Source organism: Uloborus diversus, chromosome 3 (genome assembly GCF_026930045.1).
Source record: "Uloborus diversus isolate 005 chromosome 3, Udiv.v.3.1, whole genome shotgun sequence".
NCBI lineage: Eukaryota > Metazoa > Arthropoda > Arachnida > Araneae > Uloboridae > Uloborus > Uloborus diversus.
This window is the reverse complement of record NC_072733.1, coordinates 127,704,827-127,729,574: the sequence shown is the minus strand read 5'-3', so window position 1 is coordinate 127,729,574 and position 24,748 is coordinate 127,704,827. Positions and strand designations below refer to the sequence as shown.

At 34.8% G+C, this 24,748-nt stretch overlaps 1 protein-coding gene across 1 annotated transcript; it reads right to left on the bottom strand.

Moving 5' to 3' along the window:
• Positions 1–1,567: 1,567 nt before the first annotated feature.
• On the bottom strand, positions 1,568–23,907 carry LOC129218937 (uncharacterized). Its single transcript, XM_054853257.1, has 4 exons — positions 23,783–23,907; positions 9,805–10,016; positions 4,781–4,879; positions 1,568–1,645 (listed from the first exon to the last, which is right to left on the bottom strand). The coding sequence occupies exons 2-4, from the start codon at positions 10,000–10,002 to the stop codon at positions 1,568–1,570; spliced, it is 375 nt and encodes a 124-aa protein (XP_054709232.1). The 5' UTR covers positions 10,003–10,016; positions 23,783–23,907.
• Positions 23,908–24,748: the final 841 nt, after the last annotated feature.

The window sequence follows — 24,748 nt, the reverse complement described above, 5'->3', positions numbered from 1 at the left end:
GTATACAGAAAAACGTATGTTTTTCTGAAAACTATTAATTTTCTGGAATTAATCTGATGTTTACGAATTAAGACAGGAGAAAAAGGTTTGCAATTTTTGAAGGAACTTACTTTGAAAGGATATTAATATTCTTTCGCAACTTTAATGCTGAAAAGCATCGACGTGCATTTAAATCTTTCGTACCTATTGAACTAGCGAATTTTGGGCCGGCGACATTTTGGACCGGCGACATTTTGGACAGGCGACATTTTGGGCCCGGCGACATTTTGGACTGGCGACATTTTGGACTGGCGACATTTTGGGACGGCGACATTTTGGACCGGCGACATTCTAGACCGGCGACATTTTGGCCGCGACATTTTGACCGCGACATTTTGGGCGTATACCCTTTAAAACATGCATATTGGATAAAGAATATCGAAAACTACACAATAGGAACTAAAAATTTGTATTGTAGATTTTAATAATGTTTATTGTTTTCTTTGGTATCGCTTATTAACTTGTCGATAAGACTCAAAACATTTACCCTTGTATTTCATTTTTTTGAAACTTAACCCTCAAGAAACTTTTAAACATAAAAACGGGAAAAGAGAGTGAAGAATTACGCACGCACGCACTATACAAATGTCCCAGATCGAGTCTACCCAGTGACGTCACTGGCACTTTCCCCCTCGTCCCTACTTTCGCGGCGCTAAGACCCAGCCCTCAGATATATGCTCAACTTCGGCCCTCCATGGCTCTGAGGTAGAAGCCGTCTTTTAAGCCGGAGGTTGTGGGTTCGATTCCCGCGGTGCCCTGGGTGTTATTCCCTTCTCTTGTGTTGTAAATCTTTCCTGTGTGTGTCGGAGGCAAGGCGCTTGGCACGCAGTCCTCTATGTATGTGAAGCTGTTTAGTTTCTAAATAAATAAATATGCTCAGCTTGATGCAAATTTTCTAACCCCATGGCGCGTTTGCTGGAACTCATTTCCATAAAGGTCGTAAATGATCACAAGCTATTAGAGCTAAAGTCTACCAGAACCACACTACACCTAATGTGATAATTGTAGGGATTAACTTTATAAAGAATTTCGGATAATTCTAATTGGCATTTTCGTCTTTTAGGATAGTACTAACGGGCATTTCGCTAGAATGATAACAATCGACGCAACAACCTTCATAAACAAGGAATTATATACGTGCAATGTTTGTAAAATGGCATTTGGTTTCAGAAGCATTTGAAGCAATCGGAGAGAATTAGAGTGATTTCATTGTGAGTCAACATACATTATCCAGCGTAGTTGTTTGAAACATACTTAGAGCAAAAGAAAATCAAATCACCATCGTTCAAATCAAATGGATAGATATACTTATCGATCAAAACTAGATTTGTTTCAATGTTGATAGATTCTATGACTTGATCGTTCACTTCTCACGCTATATTTTCTTGAAAAAATAAATCGAAAATAATATAATTAGTGAAGAAAAGTATAAATTTATTGTTACCAATTTTCTTATTAATATCTTTAAAACAGTTTTTATTAAAATTTGAGTGATCATGCAATTTGAACATTTGAACTTGGTGCGAACTTACCCAAACAGTACTCTGCATACTCCAATCATGAAAACGCTCATACTTAGCGAATGCTTACATGTTAGAGAAGTTGCCTAGGAAAATTAAAAACATCAGCAAAATATGACATTTTCTTATAATTATGATGGTTATATTTTACAAATAATGTAATAATGGTATTTCTAACATTTAAGCTACTGAAAGGAAATTGCTTAACAATATCAACACACTAATTTCTAATAAACATTTTTTCGACGTTTAAGGAGCATTTCAAATACACTGCTTGACAATTGCTAAGGAACAAGTGATTTATGCAAATTTGTACCCCAACCAGCTAGCAAATGGAAACAAATTCAAGTTCAGATGGCGTGGTAGATCAAGACTCGTTATCTGTATAAAAGACAGTGCATACACGCTGGAGATTCGTACGAAAATTCATGCTCTTTGGTTTTTAACAAAAATAGTGCTGGATGTTAAAAATGGTTTTTCTCTGAAATTCTGTTTGGTTCTTGAAATATTTAAGAGTAAAATGTCAGCAAGAAATCATTTGAGTACCTACGATCGTGGACGAGCGGTTGGACGACTGGAAGCAGGTCAAAGTGTCACCACTGTAGCTGCTGCAATGGGTGTATCAAAAAGTGCCATCTCCAGATTAAAGAAGGCCGCTGATGGTGGAAATGTTTTGCAAAAGCATGCCGGGGATCGTGGTAGGAACACCACACCCTCAGAGGATCACTATGAAACCCTCGTGGTAAAAAGGAACAGAAATTTCACTCTTGGACAGATAGCTGCAAATCTTACAACCGCTACCGGTACGCATGTTTCTTCAAGAACCATCTCACGGCGAGTAAATAATGTTGGTTTGTATGCATGGAAGCCCGTTTGTATGCATGGAAGCCCGTACGTTGCATCCAAGTTCAGCCATGCCATCGTCGAGAGAGATTACGCTGGTGTGAGGAACATGTTGGTTGGGATCGTCAAAATTGGTCTAGAGTGATGTTCTCTGACGAATCTCGTTTCAGTGTGACAAGTGATTCTGGTCAACAACTACTGTGGAGAGAGCGTGGAACACGTTATGTACAAAAATTTGTTTGCGAACGTGATCGGTACGGCCCAGGCGTGATGGTGTGGGCAGACATCATGCACAATGGCAGAACACCGCTTCACATTTTTGAACAAGAAAGCGTTACGTCGCAAATGTATTGCAGAGAAGTTATGCTGGACCATGTTTGTCTTTTTAGGGTGGCTGTAGGCCCAGACTTTCTCTTTACGGACGACGATACGCGGCCACACAGGAGCATTGAAGTGTCAGACACACACTGCAAAGTGAAAACATTCTCCGTTTGCAATGGCCTGCTTACTTTCTCGACTTAAATCCAATTGAACTTGCCTGGGAGGATCTTGGCAGACGTGTTGCGTGAAGAACCGTCCCCCCCAGAACAGTACAAGAACTCAAATCCGCTTTGAGAGAGGAGTGGGAAAACAACCCCCAAGCACTCCTCAATAATTAGTGGGGAGTATGGAAAACAGATCTAAAATGTGCATTAGTGTTCGTCGTAATCATACATCATATTAAGGTAGTCATGTCTCCATCATTCTGACATAGATCATTTTTTTTGTGGGTGTTTGAAAATCATCTAAGTAGGATTATTTTTTTATTTTTTAGTTTTTACTACATTGATGCAGTTATATCTGTATTATTTTGTATTTTTAATGAAGGCACATCATCAATACTAACTATACATTTCGTTCGGTTTCATTAATCATTAGCTATTCTTAATTATTCCAAAAAACGTAATTGTTTCTTAGCAATTGTCAAGCAGTGTATAATGTTACTATCTTTACAAGTAATAAAACAGAAAACGTTTGTGTCTATGTGTATTTTGCGTACTATCAAAACCGTAAGACCAGTTTTCAAGAATTTCTGGAACAAATTATTTCGCAGCATTCGGGTGTGCACCTGGAAGAGTTTTTTTTTTTTTTTTTTTTTTTTTGAGGGAGGGGAGGGATTTTGTTCTAACTTGAATTTTTTTTTAAAAAAGTTTCACATAAATTCGTAAAAATGGAGGAAAAAAATCTAATGTGTGTTAAATTTTTTACACCATTCAACAGCCTGAACTATATATTGTACAGATTGCTTCTTGAGAACTTGTTTGAAACATCTTAATTAGAGTAGAAATTATAAATGGTAATTTTTGGGAAAATAGTTTTTAACACAAATTAAAGGTCCACCGTCAACCTTAAAGATTTTTAGCTGCTTTTCTTTGCGGCTTTTGAGAGATAATTTACCCACTTGTCAAACAATCGAGTAGTTAATCTTTCTTTTTTTTTTTTACATTACAATATTTTACCCGTTTTTCTCAGATGTTCGAGAAACACTGCGAGATTAAAGAGAAAAATTTCAGAAGCAAAGAAATGTGAGCTTCGTATTTCGTTGGGTTTTGTTGTCATGGATACAAATTCGTAAATAAAATAACTTTTCTCACGATTGAAAGTTTACTTAGTTTTTGGAGTTTGGTCAATTTGGATTCTAGTTTAGTTTCCGGTTTTCCATCATTTGAAAATTTACAACGCTCGTATGCTTTATTTTCGGGCTTTTCGCACATATTTTAAACAAATGAATTAATGCGGTTTTTCTGATAAATGCTTTGCTGAGAGCGCGTTTATTTCAGACTCCTTAATATTTTTCATTCGGTGATATTTTTGTCACGTACCGAAACACCATTCTGGTACTGCATTTCTGGCAAAACATGTTTACTTTTTCTAAAAAAGGGGCGTGTTACCGCTTTATGTTTAACATTATATCAGTTATGGTTGAATGTTTGTTATACACAGATACCTTGAGGCCTAAGAGTCAGGAACATCGGAAGAATACCATCCATGTCGTAACATAGCTGAATTCTCCGCCATGTTCTCGCAGATATTTTGCGAAAAAGACATCTCCAAATCCCCGAGACTGCGTAAAACATCTGCGAGAACACGACATAGATGGTGTTCTACCGATGCTCAAGACTCTTAAGACTTCAAGGTAGCTGCGAATTGTATAAAACTCATTCAACCATAACTTACATAGTGTTGAAAATCCAGCGGGGCTTTCATACATCCAGACCACTCTATTCCTTTAAGAAGAATACTTTATTTCTAAATACTGTTGAATCTCTGCATACAGTAAGATAATGGCTATTAGATCTATATATTATATTAATATCTGGTTTAAAAACAAAACTTACCATTCTACAAGCTACAGGATAAAAACCTACAGTTACGAAAGAACTTGCTGAGATAACTGATCCATAAATGTATGAAGTAAGATGTTGTTTCGAAGTTACCTAAAATAGATTTAAGAACATTAACTTCAAATTGTATACATATGGTAAAATTATTCAATTTATAAACTACTTATACTTGAGCTTATACAAAAAATGGTTTTGGATTTTTGTTTAAAGAATATAAGACTTGTATGAAAAAGCAAATCATTGCTCCCTTCTCATTGCAGGGCTGAACCATTGAGAAGAGATAAAATGGAGGGAGTGAAGACTTCCTTACGCGAAATCAAGACCCCAAGTCATGTGATAGATTTTAAAGCAAAGCATTGGAAGAAATCAGGTTTCTTTCGCTAGTTTCGCGCAAAACGTTTCAACCGTTCGTCGTTGTTGAGTCACATGACTTGGAGTCGTAGCTTCAGCTTTTGCTAAGTCAAAGATTGGTCTTGCTCCCTCCATTTATATTCCTGCTCTAAGGGCTGAACATGAGAAAACTGATGGCCTGTTCTCTTTCAAATAACGGAATAAAAAGTTTTCATCCTTTCACGTCGAAGTAAAAAGTTTGAATAGTCGTTGATTGCAAACAAATTATGTGATATAATTGATCGCAGTTTTAGTTACGCCCTGCCAAGTGGAAAAGTGACATTTTGAAGAGAGAAAACTATCTCCCAAAATGCCCAGAAATCATGGGTGCCAATATAGCGGGGTCAGTGGGGGCTCAAGCCCCTCTCCATCCCTTAGAAATTAGAACTTCCTTGTCTTTTTTTCTTTGTAAAAATGTAAAAAAATTTCTTCTCCAGCCATAAAAGAATAAGTTATTAAAATTGTTAATATTTAATAACTCTACTCTATACTAGGGTTTCCAATCCCGATCCCGAAGGATCCCGCAAGATATTTAGCGGGATTGATCCCACGGGATTTTGATCTCAATCCCGCGGGATTCCCAATCCCGTTACTTTTTTTCCATTTAATCATTTTCCAGCTTTTACCGCTCGTAAAATGACTATTTTCACAAGCCTCATCTCAAGTTTGAATCTTCTTCCTCGTATATCTGCTAGAAGAGCAAGAAAAACTGTGTCTTTTATGACCAACGATGGATTTACCATTTAAGAACACAATAAAAATAGAGTATATTTTTCTGAAAATAAATTGTTTTTCTCATTCGAGGCTTCAGTTTTCATGCGTACAGCAATTGAGAAAATGCGTAAAACTTATAAGCATTTTCGAAAACTATCACTAAAACTTAAAATCCAGTTAATTACGCTTCAGAAAAAAAAATAGAGAAAGTGTGTGTTACATATTGCTAAACCCGCTGGAGTAGCCTGAATGCAATATTGGAGCACTTCTGTAAGTTTTAGTAGTACACTCAAAACCTTTACACTACAAAAAGTGCACTCCAAAGAAGAAAGCAATGAAAAATCTGATAGTTATTTTTTCGGCTCGACTTTAAAAGAGGCGACAGAAAGTAATATGAAACACAGTTTGACTCGTATGACAATGCAGTAAGTTAAGCTGCTCGTGTTTTGGAACATGAGCAACTTTCATACCTTTTAAGTTTTTTCATATCTTTAAAGTGAGAGGTAAAATTAGCGAAATTATCCACACACTTTTACTGAAACTACGACTTGGTGAAATGGTGAAATGAGCAGTATTCTCCTCTTGCTGTAATGAATCAAATTCACTGATAAAATGACCATTGTTAATGAAGCAACAAGGAAAATTATCAATGCAAGTTAAATTGGATACAGCAAAACACACATCCAAGAGGCATCGTTTTTGTCCAGAATTTGCAGTTCTTGAGCCAGCATGAAGGGGAAAAAATCTACAAGGTGATGAAGTTCATGCGGATCTTTTTCTAAATGTCCATAATTATTTAATTTCATTAAAACCAATTACAGTGGAGCCACAGCACGTGTTTCTATCAAGCGAATTATTTTTAGAGCGAAATCCTTTACCATCCCATACGAGCGGCACACTTTTGCTTACCAAACGATAATTGCAATTAGGATCTGACTTTGTAGTGCTTTACAATTGCTGTACGGAATTTAAGAAGACTATTAATTAAAGTAATAAAAGCAATCCTTCCTAGAAAGCATAACTTTTTCTATTTGACATAAAAATTTATTGTTTTTAGATGAATAAAGTCAATCCCGCGGGATCCCATTATCCCGCGGGATTGGCTCGTTACAATTCCGAAATCCCGCGGGACTGAATTTGGAAACCCTAATCTGTACTTGGATACCCTGATCTGTACTTTGGAAATCCTAATCCTGTAATCATATTTATCCAGCTAAACCATGGGGAAAATATCTGAGCTCTCTCCCCCCCCCCCCCTTTAAAATTTTGTATGCAGCACCCATGGCAGAAATATTGTAAAATTTAATCTCAACCATCTTCAGTTTTATCTATCGTAAATTTAATGATTGCAATAATAATTACGAAAATGTGAAAAGAACCACCAAGTATTAAGAACCACCTGATATGATAATTGCTCGAGTTCTTCACTTATTACAGGAAAACATGTTCTTCCTTACATATTCAGTATTTGTTAGAAAGGTAAGAGGGTAAAAGTAAGAAAGGTAAAGTGTAAAAGTATCTGTACCTGAGGTAGAAACAAGAACAGAAATGTACGGTATATTTGCAGGAATGGTGAAAAAGTATCTTTTGTCGGATGACGTTTTAGAACCATTTTTTAAAAATGGATTAGTTTTATGGTTTCAGCAAAACCCCATGTCCGTTTCAAGCATGTAGTATCTATGTAAATTATGTTCCTCTTGAATTAGTAAACGTTTTAATGATGACTAAATTTTCAGTCACTCTGAACATTAATGTCTGAATGGTTGCACATAAATATCGTTGCCGAACGAACTCGTCTTTTCTGTCTATTATAACGAAGTCGGCTACTTTACGGAAAATAAGGACTCCTGTCAAAGTTCAGATACAGACTCTTTTTCAGGATATAAAAATTACTCTGCTGATCTCTCACATTTTTTAGGCATAGATCGGATTAAACTCCAGTGGGATAAAGCTGAAAAGCTATGATGGAATTGAAAAGTGATGTAGTGTGACTCTGATAAGTTAAGCAATGACTTTGACCTGGGGCTTGCACAGGAGGGGGGAAAGGAACACCTGCTGGCCCGAACCAGAGCCTGAAGGAGGCCCGAGATTTTCAAAACAAAGGGGAAATCTACATAGGACGTAAGGGTAAACAATATGGAGGGGGCATCGTAAAATGCATTTGTGACGAGCCCCAAAACTTCTGTGCACGACCCTGACCTTGATAATATTTATCTCTTTTGAGAGAGTTCAATGAAAAAAAGATGTGTAATTGATGAGGATGCGGACTCGAGTTAAAATACTTTTGCAAAACTACTACCGAAAGTAACAAAACTCAACTCAACGCTAATAACCCTTCCCTATTACCCCAAAAAGAGGTAAACATTCTGAACATCATAGCTCAACATATCAGAGCTAGGCTGTTTTAATGTTTGAATAAGCTAATCATAAAATTCCTCGAAATGTTTACTAAGTGTTGTAAATGTGAATACGAAAAGTTGTTCCAACTTTGGTACAGTGAAACCTATGTATAACAATACCTTCTATAACAATAAACCTGTCTATAACGATATTTTCCTTGGTCCCAGAAAGATGTTAGCATAAATAATCATGCTGCCTATAACGATAACTTGTCTATAACAATATCTTTTTAAGTCCCAACAGTATCGTTGTTGGCAGGTTTTACTGAATTTTAAAAATACCTCTCCTGCTTTAATGCAGGATTAATTTTCTAGAAATATTTTATTTTCTTTCCTTGTGATTATACAGTTCTTTTTTTAGAAGATAAAGTATGTAACTCATAACTCGAGTTCACGAAACTCTGGAGTGTAATTACAGATATTTTCATCAAATAGTTAAATTGGCAATTCATATTTTCAAACTATAGAATTTTCAAGTAAAGATATGAATATTCCAAAGCTGTATCGTACTGGGAATTATAAGATAGTAGTAAACTTATTGCATGGAAATTCACTTTCCTACATATAGGGACACGTCGAGTCTCTTGTTTTCATTTTCAAATCTACCATTAGTGGATACAAATGAAAAAAAAAAATGCGTACCTAAATGAAATTATATCACTAGAAGTTTGAGCTTCTTTAAAAAGTTATTACAAACCCCAATCAACTCTGCTGTGAAAGTTGTAAATTCAAGATCTTTACTGCAAGGCTCCTCTTGAATGTGAAAAGAGCTTTTTAGTGCATTATTATTTAAAACTACAACTTTTTTAGGGATAACTTGTACTTAATAAAAATTTGGTTATCATTTAAGTAACAAATACACGTTTACTTATATTTACTTTGAAAAATAATAATAAACATGTTCTCATCACATAATTAAGTCACCTGTAATTGCAAGGAATTCATACATCCATCGCGTTCGTTATTTCATTGAAAACAAATTTGTTAAGATAAAAGCGTGCTGCAATTTAAACAATTTCATCACATTACCCACAAACTTAAATTCAAAGAAAATATAGCAAATATTCGTTTTAAAACCTCTGTTTAACTTTTAACTGATAATTAATTTTTTTTAGCGACCCAAGTGATGAGGGTGGGGGGGGGGGGGGGGGGGTAGGGGGCATGTAACCCCACCATTACTTGTTTCTTCTGTATTCTACAAAATGTAACAAATTAAAGTAATGAAAACTTCGTCGATTTTTGTAATGTTTATTTACATAAATGCAACTGAAACACTACCGTAATACATACAGGTACACAAAAGCCGAAGCCATCTAAACATAAAATATTTGAATACAAAAGTTAAATTCTTCTGGGGTGTAGCACATCACCCCATCTGTTATGGTTTAAATTACTTCATTGGTTTATTTTTCGTGTATTTTTCTAACATGTAAAAATGTTTTTTTCGAAAATTATTTAATGAGAAAACAATATTTATCTTCAAATGTTTTAGAGATTTGCTGCATTTCTACTTACTTCTTTGGGGTATAAGGGTCCGTAAATGCTGAGTCCACATCCATATAGGAAGTAAGTTAAACCCAGGAGCACAAATGTATATATTACGTTTTTATCTATCATCGTACTTGGCTGATCTTGCTTTATAACAGAGTTTGGCCTTACAGGATAGTCATCGGGAACACTGTTTGTTCTTATGTTCGCTCGGAATTGAGACATTTCTTGCAGCTTCCCTGTAATATAGAAATAAACTTTTTATTTTCACTCAAATATATTATCTTCTGTACAATTACTTTTATAAATTATTATTATTATTATTATTATTTTGTACTTCTTGTTGAAAAGAAGTATCAGTTGCTTTAAAAGTCATTGTCTTTGAAGTTTATCGTTTTAATCATTGCGTTCCTTCAAAGTTTATGGAACACAGATTTTATTGGAAACTAGAAAATTGCTAGAGCCGCAGTTCCAGGATCTGTTGATATTTTTTACTCTTGGTGAATTGATTCCTCGAGGGCCTCAGTGGCGTGGTTTGACTGGCTCACTTAGTGCAGATTGTGCAAAAATGAAATTGGGCTTAAGTGTTAATTCACTGGTCGGTCTACACGAGAGTTTGCAATCTTACTGAAGTTACAAGCCATTTTTTTCTCGAAGTGGATAATTATTTATTTAAAGAGCTATATATAAGTACGCACATCGGTCGTATTGGAAAAAACAATGCTATGTTTTTTTTTTTGGGGGGGGGGGAACCAAGCTATTTTCAGTAGGCTATAAAGCATTACTTATAGTATCAACGTAAAAAATGCAAATATGCAACATTGGTGAACTTTTTGGGATTGAGAGAAAGAGAAAAGTAGAGCCAAATTTGTTGAAGATTGAAAAAATTCAACTTCAAACAAATGTTGAGATTTTCACCATTAATCGCACATCATATATTTATTTGTAATATTGGTCTTATCTGAAATTTAGAAAAAAAACCTTACTGCAGGGCAATTTCATGGCATGAATTGTTGCCCAAAACCATTTACAAAGATCAAAAATATTTAGATCCAAGTTTCATTGCATGAACTTCATGAAGAACATGGACTCTACTTGTGACGTAATCATATTTTTAAGATTTCCATGATTATTTGCTCAGCAGCGGACGGATCTCAGAAGATACGTTTGTTACTGAGTAAAAAAGAATATATATATTATTCAAATAATGTTTCTTGTAGCCATCAGAATTTAATTGCATTTTTCAGTAGTTGAGTCGATGTTCGTCATTCAAGTCAACAAGAATCTTTCGGTTTTTTACTCCTTGTAGGATGTTTTGAGCAACAAATGATAAATCAATTATAATGGAATTCGCCTGGTAGTAAGCGGATCCTAAAAATTCTCAAAGTCTTAAATGCGTACATTGTTAAAACTGCGGGTTGCATATGGCACCTATCAGAGTTTAACGTTGTAGCACCAGCAACACCCTCTTAAAAGTGCTATTTGGCTTTCTATGGCATCCTTAAGGGTGCCATAGGAATGCCACCCTGAAAGGTGCCACAGGGGGCCATACGGAACCAAATGTCACTTTAAGGGTTACGTAAGGGTGCCATAAGGAGTCAGTTGGCAACCTCCCGGAGATGCCGTTGATGCTACATCATTTTATCCGATAACGTGCCATATGCAACTCGCAGTTTTATCAGTATACGCAGAATTGTGCTTTTCTGCCATCCGAAGAACTGTCTATTATATCAGTAGATATCTTGATTTCATTGTCAAATAGAACATACATTAGGGTGTCCCAAAAAAATTAAAGTCGTTTTTTTTCAAGCGCATATCCTCTTATTTTTTTCCTTTTGTATCAAAACCGTTGTAAAAAAAGTTTCATGCAATTTGATGCACGGTAAGCCGTGCCGACTTGCGCCTAAACGTGTAAAAAGCACGTGTATTCCTAAGCAAGCGAACGCTGGCGACGCGATACTTGGCGAAGCTCAAAACAGCTGAAAATGGTGCACAGAAAACAAATCAAAACAGAAAAACAGATGTTGGGGGCTTATCCGTGGCAATGTGCAAACCGGCAAACGTGTCAGTAAGAATACATTTCGGTCAGCGAGCTCAGTATAGTTAGTTCTTCCAAAGTGGCGGTGGAATTGCGTAGTTCGAAAAAAAGAGATATTTTTAATAGGAGTCGTAAAGCATCAAATTACGGGCTCAAAACTTCCCTCTAACGGACAAGTTCTGTCTGTTTTGATTCATAACATTCGAGAGGTAAATTTAACCATTAGTGAAAGTGGAAATCTCGCTATTCGGGAATGCACCATCTTTTGGCAAAAGGCACGCATTCCCACCAAATCGTCGTTAAATTGTGTGAATAAACTTAAAAACCTGCATCAAATTTGGAGAGACTTACAAAAAAAAAATGTAAAGAAACTGCAAGGAGTATTCAGGCAGCGCCAGTAAGAATTTGTGAGTAATTTAAACAATTTATTCGATATTGCACATGCTGCTGCACTTGTTAATCAAAATGGAGAAAGATAGGATTTTCTTGCTACTCCAAAGAGAGCCCGGCCAACGCGGTAACTTAGGTGGAGTGTATAATAAACTGGCCGATAAAGAGGAAAAGGCTCGACTTCGAGCCATCAAAGAAAGAAATAGGCGCACTAAATACAATTCCGCTTCAACATCCTCGGAATTGTATGAACCAGTATACAAGAAGATTCCTCTTCGAATTCTAGTGAAATATACATTCAGAAGATTTCCCTGAAACATATAAATCAGTACCTGGAACAAGTATATCAGAACCTGGAACAAGTATACCAGAACCTGGAACAAGTACTATATCAAAAACTGGAACAAGTAAATATGTAATGAGGAGTGATTTTATTACTCCAAAATTAGTTGCTGCGTTGAACAAGTGTCAGTTAAGTATACGAGATTCTGTGTTTATTCTTTAAGCTACTATTGACACACTTGGGTGTAACATTGATGAATTTCCAATAAGTAATTCTTCAACTCAAATAATTCGAACCAAAAAACGAAAAGAATAAAAATTGTTTTTCGGACCAGATGCAGTGACTTACCATTGGCATGGGAAACTGTTGCCTACTTTGAGTGCTCAAAAGCTCAAAAATCAAAAAAGATCGCTTACCTATAGTTATTTCATATGGATGTAAGGAACAACTCATTGCTGTGCCTAAACTGGATAATTCTACAGGAAAAGAACAGGCACAGGCAGTTTGGAAGGCAGTTTTAGATGGGAATCTCGAAGACTAGGATCAAATTCTCTGTTGTGATACTACAGCTTCCAATACAGGTCGTTTTAATGGTGCTTGCGCCTTTCTTGAGCAAAAATTTGATAGAGAAATGCATTCCTCTGCTTGCCGTACTCATATACAATATGAACTGGTATTAAAGACAGTATTCGAAGTGAAAGTTAAGCAAGTCACAACAAGCCCTGATATTCCAATCTTCAAAAATCTCAGAGAGTCTTGGAAAAACATCAATCCCACTAAAATACATTGCTATAGAGGAGGAGTTGTGCTGAACTGTACCCGAACTTGAAAATTTACTTGGCTCTTACCGCACTGATCTTACTAATGTTACGGTCAGGGGTGACTATCGAACTATCCAGAGTTGATAGAAAGGTCTATCGTATTTTTAGGTATAGATACAGAAAAAAAATTGAAATAAGACCACCGGGAGCCATGCACCAAGCTCGATGGATGGCTCGAGCGATTTACTCCCTAAAGCTATTACTATTTAGTTCGCAACTAAAACTAGATCGGAAGGAAAATGAAGCATTGTTAGATGTCTGTGTTTGTAGTGACAATATACGTAAAACCATGGTTTCAATGCATTTTGGCAGTCAAAGCACCCAACAAAGATTTGTGCTTTCTGAAATATTTGAAAACGTACGAAAATGTGGACCCAATTATTTGAAAAGCTGCTCTACAAAAATTCATCCAGCATTTATAGTACTTGTCTGACGAAATAGCAGTCTTAGCTCTTTTTGATGATGAGGTAGAAGAAGAAACAAAATCAAAAACGGTGACAAATTTACGTAGAGAAGACTTGTCGACCCATGAGAAAAGATACATTCCGTGTACATTCCGTCGAAGGAAGATCTTTGTAGTTCATTGCATGGTAAGTTATGCACAATGATTTCATCTAGTTGTTTAATTAATTATTCCTTTATATCGCGCATTTGTTACCGGTTATTTATTATTTTGCAGAGAAAACAATTAATGATTTCATATCAGCCAAAAGCCAGTCATTGTTTACTAGACTTAAAATCCATCATAGTTTTCTCAACTAGGGCCCCTCTTTTTGGGGCAATGATATTTCATTCCTTGATGCAAAAAAGATGGTCTCAATGCTTAGAGCAGTAAACGATGTAGCTTAAAAAGTGCTAAAAATGATGCAGGATTTTCATGGTTTGCTAACAGCTGATGAGGAACAAAAACAATTTGCGTTAAGTTGTGTTCAAGAGCACCGGAAGATTTACCCTGACTGCAAAAAGCAAAAATTAAAACTTAAATCTGTGCAATAATGTTTCTTGTAGTGTAAAATTGTTGTAAATATCTGCTTCAAAAAAAATTGATGCCGTGTGTTGTAAGAAATTATAGTTAGCAATCTTTCCACTGTAGTCGCCGTACAGGATTTCAGAACCAACATTGTGATCAAGTCGGGTTCCCGTTATTTTATTGCAATAACATTTTTTTCTCATGTTTCTGAGGTGAAATGGAAAAAATATGGAGGGTATGCGTATTCGATTTCACAAATTTTTTTTTCGCCATTATATCTTGGGGCACCCTAACATGCATGCTATCTTCCGCACAATTAATTATGTTTTTGGGATAGTTAGTTTATTTCTCAGTGACAATATGGTAGATAATTTTTCAATAATTTTAAACTAAGAGTTCAAGACCCGCAAGAATAATTTTACTTTGCTACATGGTAACTGGCGAGCCACAGGTTACCGACCCGTGGTCTAACTTATTCAACACGTTGTTCACGAAATTACATACTTATACTTAAAAAATCTCTGGACAAATTTTAAATCGACTATTAATTTATACCGATTTTTTTTGAAAAACATTAACAACTACTCCTTCAAACTACCTTTTTGAAGCAATTTAGCAAGATAATCACAGCAGTCGAAAAGTATGTATAGTTTTTCATATTATCTACTATTATGAAATCAGTTATAAGGTTATCTTTGTCCGGAAATAATGAGTGAAAAGTTAATTTAGCATAGATAATAACAGTTTGATAATTTAATAGATAATGCTATATTGCATTTTATGAAAAGATTACGAGAAATTCATGATATATTTGCATTGAATTTTGGCAAGTTCTCAAAGAATTACATAACGTATTGAAAATGATCACGCAAAATGTCTAAAAGATTTTTAAAACCCTGTTTAATTCTCCCCCCCCCCCCGGCCCCCGCATATTTTTTCCTGGAGAGAATCGAAGGCAAATAAGCAAGTTATCTGACATACTGATGACCCCTACGCGTGAACCGATTACGGAGGGAAGGTCAGAATAAATATAACTTAAACGAGAGGAATATTGCGGAATGAAATTTTCCCTTTCTTTGTGTGTATGTAAATAACCAAAGAAAATTGAGAATTTATAGTAACGCATGCTTTTGAGCTTAAAGTTTTCATAAGCTTTTAAGGTTGCTTTTTTTTTTTTTCAACTTTCTATTTTACCTACACTCTATATTGGGTCTTGTAAATAGTAGATCTACTTCGCCGTCTGCTTTGTTGAAATGATAAAGTTAGGCACACTTCCGAAATTATAGTTATTTATCATTAAAATTATTTTTACATTTTTGCATGAAACCTATGTGAAAAATATCTACCATTTTTTATTTAAGTAAAATGCAAGAAAATGGGAACAAATCTGATATACCCCCCTCTTGGCGACTTTTTCCTGTTGGCGCCAAAAAAGCGTCGCCAAGAAAACTATGTATGACGTCATATGTCATACATCGTTCTTAGCGATGCTTTTTTAGCGCCAACAGGAAAAATTCAAATTATGTCATTAATTATTTAATGAAATTAATGCATTAATTTTTTTCCGTTGTTTCTCCGGGATACGAGCCCTCGGTCGGCGAGCCGAGGTCTCATTACGAAAGTACTATGAGACCTCGGGCTCGCCAGGACCTCGCTGCCGCTCGGTCCGTTATCCCTCCGACTTTTAATATACATCACAGTCGGATATAAGTCACAGATCTCCTCCGTTCAGTATACAATAAAGTCACAGATTTTATGTGAAATTAACACCATTTTTGTGCTACAAAAATGCCAACCAGACCAAAATACAAACTACCAGAAACACACTAAAAACACAATAATTCAAAATATGTTCACTTCCCTTTTTTACTTTTCTTTTACTTCCTCACGTGAGGCAGTGCACATATGTTCCGCTCTTAGAAATATTTGTTCGGATTTTAATTCAATGTAATTTAATATTTCTTCATTAATATAATTTCGCCAATCGGCTAAAGTTTGTGATGAAAAAAAATATTGACTTTCAATATCAGCAGTTTTGGTCCCAATCAAAATCTCATATGTTATCAAAAAAATCTCCTCTATTTTCAACTTGCTAGAACTAAACCATGACCCACTCCTGATCGTTGCTTCTTTTCCACAAACAACACCCCCAATAACCTTTCTACAAAAAAAAAATTAACCCATCTGAACATTTTTTAGTTTTTTAAATTTTCATAACAGAATTACATCTAGAACATAACATTTCATTCTTAAGTAAACCAATTTCCCTTAAAAATTCTAAAAAAACCTCTTTATTTTCAATTAGTTTAAATATAAAAAATCTATTTAGGACTCCGGTACGTCCAAACGTTGGACGACCTGACGAAAAAGAAAAAGAAGATTCATTCAAAAATTTCAATTGATACATTTGGACAACATCACAAACCGAACTCATAATTAAAATAGAAAATTCAACTAAATTAACATTAAAAAACAACAAGAAAAAGAATACTCTAAAATAAAGTTTGAATTGAAACTTTATTTTAGAGTATTCAACTTAAAATCTCCCTAAGAGCGAAACATATGAGCACCTACCTCCTACCACACATACACGTGCAAAAAGACAAACTTCGAGAAACTACTTTCCAGCGTTCAAGTTGCAAAACCAGGGTTGCCAAGTTATCGCCTTATTGGCGATTTTCGTATCGAGCGAAAAATTAAAATCTCGCCAAGAGGGGGGCATATCAGAGGAGAGCCAGAAAATGTTTAAAAAAAATGAAAATTTGCGGTAACATTTGTAATTTTGTCCCCTATGTTTGCTTAGCAAATTTAGGCACATTAAGTTTTTAATGTGTCACCCCAACTGTTACATGACTCATGTAATATTTCATGTAATATTCTAATTTTACGTTGATCCAATTGTCGAAAATTGACGGTTATCTAATGAAGTTACGGCAGAATTTTGCAATCATATCCATTCAACATTACGATTATTTTTCCATTCAATGTTGTGAAACGTATGTGAAAGATATTCGTTATTTCTATTTGTAGAAGTAAAGTTAACTTTCAAAATTTAACAACATTTCTTTCCATACCGCGTCACTGATGACGCGGCATGGAAGTCCCATATTTGGGGCAATTTCGAACTGTTACCTTCAGTAGCATATAATCATATATTTTCAATTAGAACAAAATATATTTTCTGGAGGGGCTTTAGTATTTTACCCCAAGACAAGGTTTTCATGCTTATATGTGTTCCTTAAAAAATATAGTGAAAAATATTCATCGTCTCAAGTTGCGGATTCTCTTCCCTAACTCGGGACACTTATTGTTTTGGTTTTCCTTTCATAAGACAAATCATAAATTCAAAAGCAGAATAGAAGGGTCAACAGTCGGGGCCCATTCAAATTTTACGACATTCCTTGATTTAGAAAGGAATGGGCCCCGACTGTTGATCCTTCTATTCTGCTTTTGAATTTATGATTTGTCTTATCTGTGTACGATTATAAAACTATTTCAACGGTGTAGTTATTCAGTAGTACTTAATAACATAATAAACTACTGGTCTTATACATTATTCTTTTTAGTTTTTTTGGTTTTTACGCAGTCGGGTTTTTTGTTTTTATTTAATAATTTTTTTAACTCGTGATAATTCCACTGCTTCGTGTTATCATACAAAAAAAAAAATAATAACAGTAATAAAATTACGGTAAGCACATTTCCATGTTATTCTAGACCTGCGTAATATTTATATATTGTAGACAATAATTTAGGCTAACTTTTTAGTTCTGAAAAGCAACGACTTGACCATAATTACTCGATTCTCCCCCCCCCCTCCTTCCCCATTTTATTTAACTATTTGTGCATTAAGGTGACAAGGGTCTTTCAGATGAGTAACATTGGTCAAAAAAAAAAAAAAAAAAAAAAAAAAAACTGTTTTCTTTTCATTATATTTCTTAAAACTAGACCTTTAACTGAACTTTTTTCAAAAAAAATTTTTTAATCGGTGAAAAATTGACGAAATTATGACACTTTTTGTATTAGCCACGCCCCTTTGATTACCTTTTCGACTCTCCTTCCAGCTGTCAAATTAAGTTTTGTTTCATGCTGATTCTAGTTTTATTTTACTTTTTGAATCCCTAAAATAAATCATAAGACCTCATTTGTTTTGAATTTGTATGAAAAATTAAATTATTTATTTAATAACGAAATTTTCATCAGTTTTGTTTCATGCTGATTCTAGTTTTATTTTACTTTTTGAATCCCTAAAATAAATCATAAGACCTCATTTGTTTTGAATTTGTATGAAAAATTAAATTATTTATTTAATAACGAAATTTTCATCAGTTTTGTTAAAACAGTAAATGTTGATTTTTATCAAAACATCATTTTCGGCATGTTTGCAAATTTTAAACTATTCCACTGTAATGAATTATTATTTAAATTTGCTAAACATTTTGTGCAAAGTACCTGAGAGGGTTTTTAACCTTTTGATGGGAAAGATTTTTCTGTTTGGTTAGCTGTGTCTAAAATATTTGCTATATTTTATTGAAGTATGGACATATTTTACCGAAAATGTCTAGTTTTTGGGTTTTTTCTCTAATTTTTATTTTTACCACAATATTTTGAAAAAGTACTCCCGACATTTTATTTTCTGTTTTTTTTTTTTATGTATCATATTTTGCTAGTATTTTGTCATTTTGATGAAATTTCAGGCGCGAGTCGTGATATGAAAAAAACGTTAAAAATTAAATTTGAAATTTGAAAAAAAGTTTTAAATTTTAAAATATTTTCATGAAATTTTGTATTTGTGTAAGTATTAGCAACATGTAACTGTGCTGCAAATTTCAATGAAATTCGTTGAAAATTACTGCAAAAAAAATTGATAGTCCCTTGTCACCTTAAATTTAAAAAAGAAGTTTTGGAGAGATTATGTATTTATTTCAGATATTGCATATCCGTCTTTTGTAACGGCTCCTTATTTTAGATTATTTATTTCTTTATTTTTTTACCGGAAATGATTTCGGTTTCTGATTTTAAAGGGAAATATCCTCTACTTCAATTTAGAAATCTATTCAGTACTCTGTTCTCATGTTTTGACAGTCATAAAATTTTGAATAATTATTTATCAATTAGAGATTAGAGAGATATTTAGAGCGGCGTTAACTTTGATATTTAAAATATTTTCTTTTTCCAAAAATGCATTAGCATATCAAAGGCAATGTTCGTCAACCGGGTCCAGCCCGAAAAAGTCCATCCGGTTATTTTCGATCAGGCATACTTGAAAAACCCCACTGTCTCGGTAAAGTAGGTTTTTCACAATTTTCTAGATTTTGGAACTCTTACTTTCGAAACAAACTAAATATTGATGAATACGAAGTCCAGAAACAGACATCTTGCTCTCCGGACGGTATACCAAATTACCAAATATTAGAAATTTAACCTGCATAATAGCCGGTTCCCCCCCCCCCTTTTTTTTGAAGTACTTATTAGACTAAAATAAGCAATAATTATTTCAATCAAATTCCTTTTTTTTTTTTGTGTAAAATGCTTTGATTAACTGAAACGGCCATCTCTTTTTAACAGCAGATCAATGCAAGGTTTCCAAGAGAAAAAGTCAGATTTCAAACGTCAATTTCGATCGCCCCTCCCTTTTATCCGCCCTTACTCGAAAGATGACTTCGAGATATGAAGTAAAAACGTACAGTGTGTTGCAAAATCACGCCCCGCCAAGGAAACCAAACTCAGCCAGCCAACATAAGCAAATCCACCGTCAAAGACGAAAGAAAATAAAAACGACCAAGAACAAGATTACACGACAGAACAAGTTGGGGTTTTTTGGGTTTTTCACCCCTCTGTATCTCAGCCCCATGAAGACCCCCGGAGTTGATTTTTGGTACACTCAATCTCTAGTGGCCCCTGACGCCGTAATCCAAAATACAATCGCCTGGACCATCAGGGGGAGGAGGTATTAAAGTTATAAAATCGCTGTCCAAAAAAGTTTTCGCTTTCTTTGATAGGGCTACAGCCCAGACGAAAAAAAGGAATCAAGCTGAAATTTCGCACACACATTCCTTGTGCCCTACTGATGTGCCTTTTGTGCCATTTGACCATCTCCCCTCCCCCCTCGTTTTTACCCCCCAAATTGTACCTTTCCGTGGTTCTATCACAGCCCCCCGGGGAGCTACGGTAATGATCTTTTGTATACATATTCTTGGGGGGCCATTGAGTACATATACCGGAGTAATTGAATTTTGAAAATCACTAATTTTCCCTAAATTCTTATGTACTTACTCTCAGCTCATAGGGTTTGTTTATCTCGGACTGCAATTGCAAGGTTAGAACAGATCTAACAGTTATTCCAAAGTTGTCTTAGAAAATGAAATTCAATCAAGACTAAAACATATCCAACAGTTGCAACTAGACGTTAAATCGCGGATATCACAAATTTGCCACAGCGACTGCGTATGCGCGCAGACTTAGCTCATTGGGCTTTCTGTTTTCAGATTCTGTGTTATTTGTTTATACTTCAGCAGAGAAACAAATAAATGAATGAGATTAGAATGCTGTCCTCCCCCCCCCCCCCCCCAAAGTTTTGCCGATATGAGATTTCCTTCCCCCTGTTTTTCAGTTTTGATATATTTATGGAGGGAAGAAATTTTAAATGTCGGCGCGAAACTGGGGTTAAACCATTACAATATTTTACGTGACAAATTATATGAAACTGTATGCATTTGAATACGGCACATATAACTTTTTAATTGAAAGCGAAAAATAGCACTTTTTTATTGCTTTGCTTATTTTCTAAATTAATGGATTTTTCACAAACAACACATAATGAATTGAAAATACATGAAATACGTGTGTGTATATCCGTGTTTTGCAGTAATTTGTTAGCTGAAAAAAATTTTGCAATTAATTTAAGCAAGACTTTTAATGAGCTTAGTCCGCGCGCAACATGCGCATTCGCTATGGCAAATTTGGGATATCCGCGATTTGACATCGAGTAAAGTTGTATAGATCTTCTGACACATTCAAATTTGAAATATTTAATGGCTTAGTTTTTTTTTTTTTTTTTGCTTGGTGATAACATGCGTCATTTCGTTTTTTAAATGAACTTTTAAACAAAACTAGGTATTAAGCAAGACAAAGACTTCTATCAAGAAAAAGATAAATCACCAAACAATTAAAATAATCCCATAAAACGTAAAATAATCCACGATTTAAGAAAAAATGTAATTAAACAAAAAGTGAAAAGCTAGATTAAAATAGCCCTCAAGCTGTAAAACATTTAAAGAAACCTTCATGAAAATGTTGAATAATCTCAAATAAAGAAACTGTAATAGAATTTATTGCGAAGTTGTAAAATACTCGAAAACAATATAATTTAAAAGATAGTATTTTATTATCCAAGAAGTTTTCTTTGCAACAGAGAGGATACAAGGATTGCAATAAAATTTAAACCGCCCAATTCTCGCAAAATGAACATAGAATCTTAATAGTCACAAAATAACTTGACGTAAAATTAGGTTAGCCATTATTGTTCCTTAAAAACACAAAACGGCGTTGTTTCAATTGAAAATTTTCTGACTTGAAGTTCTCAATTCTAAAAATACAAAAAAAGTAATAATATCAATGCAAAAAGATGTGATATCTCATCAAAAACAACCCTGTTGTAAAAATTTCCCCGCCAAGAAAACCTTTAACTTTTCCGAAAAAAAAGAAAACCTGCATCCTAAACCCAAAAACCCTGAGCCATAAAAAGTTATGATATCTAGTTTGCCCGCCAAGTATCTGCCAAACTATCATCTTCCCTCTTCTCCTTTTTCATTACAGCTACTTCCATTAGAACCTCCTCCCACCTTCAACTCCTCATTAATATGGATAGACCTTTTAAATTGTTTATCTTGCTTAGCGGGAAGCTTTTCAAAGTGAAGTGGTTGCTTGGTGAGCAAAAAGCATCCCGCCAAACAAGATAAACAATTTAAAAGATCTATCCATATTAATGAGGAGTTGAAGGTGGGAGGAGGTTCTAATGGAAGTAGCTGTAATGAAAAAGGAGAAGAGGGAGGATGATAGTTTGGCAGATACTTGGCGGGCAAACTAGATATCATAACTTTTTATGGCTGAGGGTTTTTGGGTTTAGGATGCAGGTTTTCTTTTTTGTTCGGAAAAGTTAAAGGTTTTCTTGGCGGGGAAATTTTTACAACAGGGTTGTTTTTGATGAGATTAAAAATTTACAGATTGTTTTTCTTTTGATAAATTAAATGCGAAACGCATATTTTTCCATATTACATTTTGACACAAAGCATCACCCCCAGGTGATAACTACATTTTGCTCGAACGTTATTGCATAAAGGCGCTCAAAAGGCATTTGAACGACGGCGCCGATCAGGCTTGGCGCGGGCCTGGCTGAGTATATTGATTTTCTCTTCAACCTTCTTTATTCTTTTAAATGTATTGTTTTCACGTTCCCCTCTACTTTTGGTAGCACTAAAGAATTTGGTGCGCTCAAATTGTACATCACTTAGCTAATTCTTAGGTCTTTACGTTACTCATTTCGATAACCTTTTCGACAAACACTTTTTCACGTGCATTATCATTAATACATCAATCCGGCTGGTGGCATGATGGTTAGGCGCCAGGTTCTGACCTGTGGTGGCCCATCGGTGGATTTTCGAGATGCAGAAAGTCATCAGCGCCCATGTCGTATGATTATGCGGCATGTAAAAGATTCCTTGAATATTCGCTTGGTTTAGAATTCCCTCGGCAAAATTAAAATTCCTAGTGCAATTTCGCATCAAAAGAGAACCCAGATGCCTCCATCTGGTGGAAACTGGGCGTTCAAATTATCCATGCCATTGACATCCAAGACTCAATGGTGGCACATGAAAGACTGGATGACGTATCGGGGAGTCGCACTAGGTCTGCTAAAGGCTAAATAGCCTAAAAAGCAGTCCTCATTAGACGGAAAAAAATTACTTCATCATACGTGAAAGCCACTATAAATGAATTGGTTTCATCTACACTAGACTCCTTTTCAGCAGTAGAACTAACACTTGTAATATGTTTACAAAACTTCTTTTTTTCGTCCTGTAACGATATGACGCATCTGCTGTCACCAGAATAATCATATTTTTTTTCAATACCATGTTTTTACCACATACAATTATACAAATTATTTACTGAATATTCTGCATAGATTGTTTGCAAAATTTTGTTTACTTACATGATTTTACGAGTTGAAAACAAGGAAATGATTTTATGTGTCACGAGCAATTTAAATGCACTTTTTAAAAAACATTGGCAATTGGAACTATTTATTTGTATTTGAAGTCAGCTTAAAAATGTTTTTCGATTGACTGAAGAAGATCAGTTGACACTTAGTTCAAGTTTGGAAGCGACACAAACACTCACATTCTGTCCTCTTATCAAATACTTATCAAGAACCATTTCATAAGCTTTAGAAAGAGCATAATTATTTATTTTTAAAATAGTATATTATTCAGAGAAATTTTACTTACTGGACGATGAACTTTCCTAAATTCCAAAAAGTATCCTTTACTGTCACCGATCACTAATAACCCCACAGAAACTGTCCCATCCACTCATTTTCATTTCTCTATAGATTAGTTACACTAAATTGTTGCCTAAATGAAATAAAAAATAAAAAAGGTTATACTATCAAACTTTTATCAATTGATCAATTTTTATCTTTCACATGTCCTCAAATACCGCTGCGTTCACAATATCTTTCAAAGCTTTTGATTTTCATTATTATATTTCCACTTTAGAGGAATTCCTTATCCCAAACCTTTTATTTTTGTGGACATTTTTCTCACGTAAGTTTGCAAACATTTTGGTTCCGCTTTTGTTTTTATTCTGAAACTACTGCAAAGCTTGACCACGGAAAGATGGCATTGACCTTGTAGCGGAAACATCATTTGAGGAGTAATTTATCAAAAGGGAACGTATCCGCTCTTTAGAAAAATTCATTTTATGACATTTTCTAAATCTTTCAGATGACCTTTATCAAATCACTTACTCTAAAGAAGTCCAAACGTGGAAAATCCTATTTGATTTAAGGGTAAAGTGTGGCTTTTTGACCAAAAGGTAACAAATCCTTCCTCTGCACGTTTTATGTTGAACAAAAGGGGACATATCCTGAAAGAATCTGTAGTACGAAGACTTTTGGATCCAAAGGAATACATGTTTAAAATCCTCAAATTTTTATCCACTACTTTTAGGTTCATATACTTCGATAAGAGAATATGAGAAGGTGTCATATTAGAGTTTTGGTGAAATTGGAATTTTCTACATTCAGGTTCTCGTTGAAAAGGGCACATATCCAAAATTAAGATGGCGATATATATCTCCTTGCTTTTTTTACACAAACATTTTTTACTCTGGGCCCTGATTTGCTGTGCTTTCGTGCACCATTCTGTGCCCAGAGAAGTTGATAAAACTATTTTGCTCTTATACTTACTCGT

Excerpts from the sequence above, each read along its gene's own strand:
- LOC129218937 (XM_054853257.1), bottom strand. The coding sequence starts at position 10,002 with ATGTCTCAATTCCGAGCGAACATAAGAACAAACAGTGTTCCCGATGAC. Across the intron at positions 4,880-9,804 it reads GACCCTTATACCCCAAAGAA|GTAACTTCGAAACAACATCT; the intron begins GTAAGTAGAAAT and ends AATCTATTTTAG. Across the intron at positions 1,646-4,780 it reads ATCCTGTAGCTTGTAGAATG|GCAACTTCTCTAACATGTAA; the intron begins GTAAGTTTTGTT and ends TAATTTTCCTAG.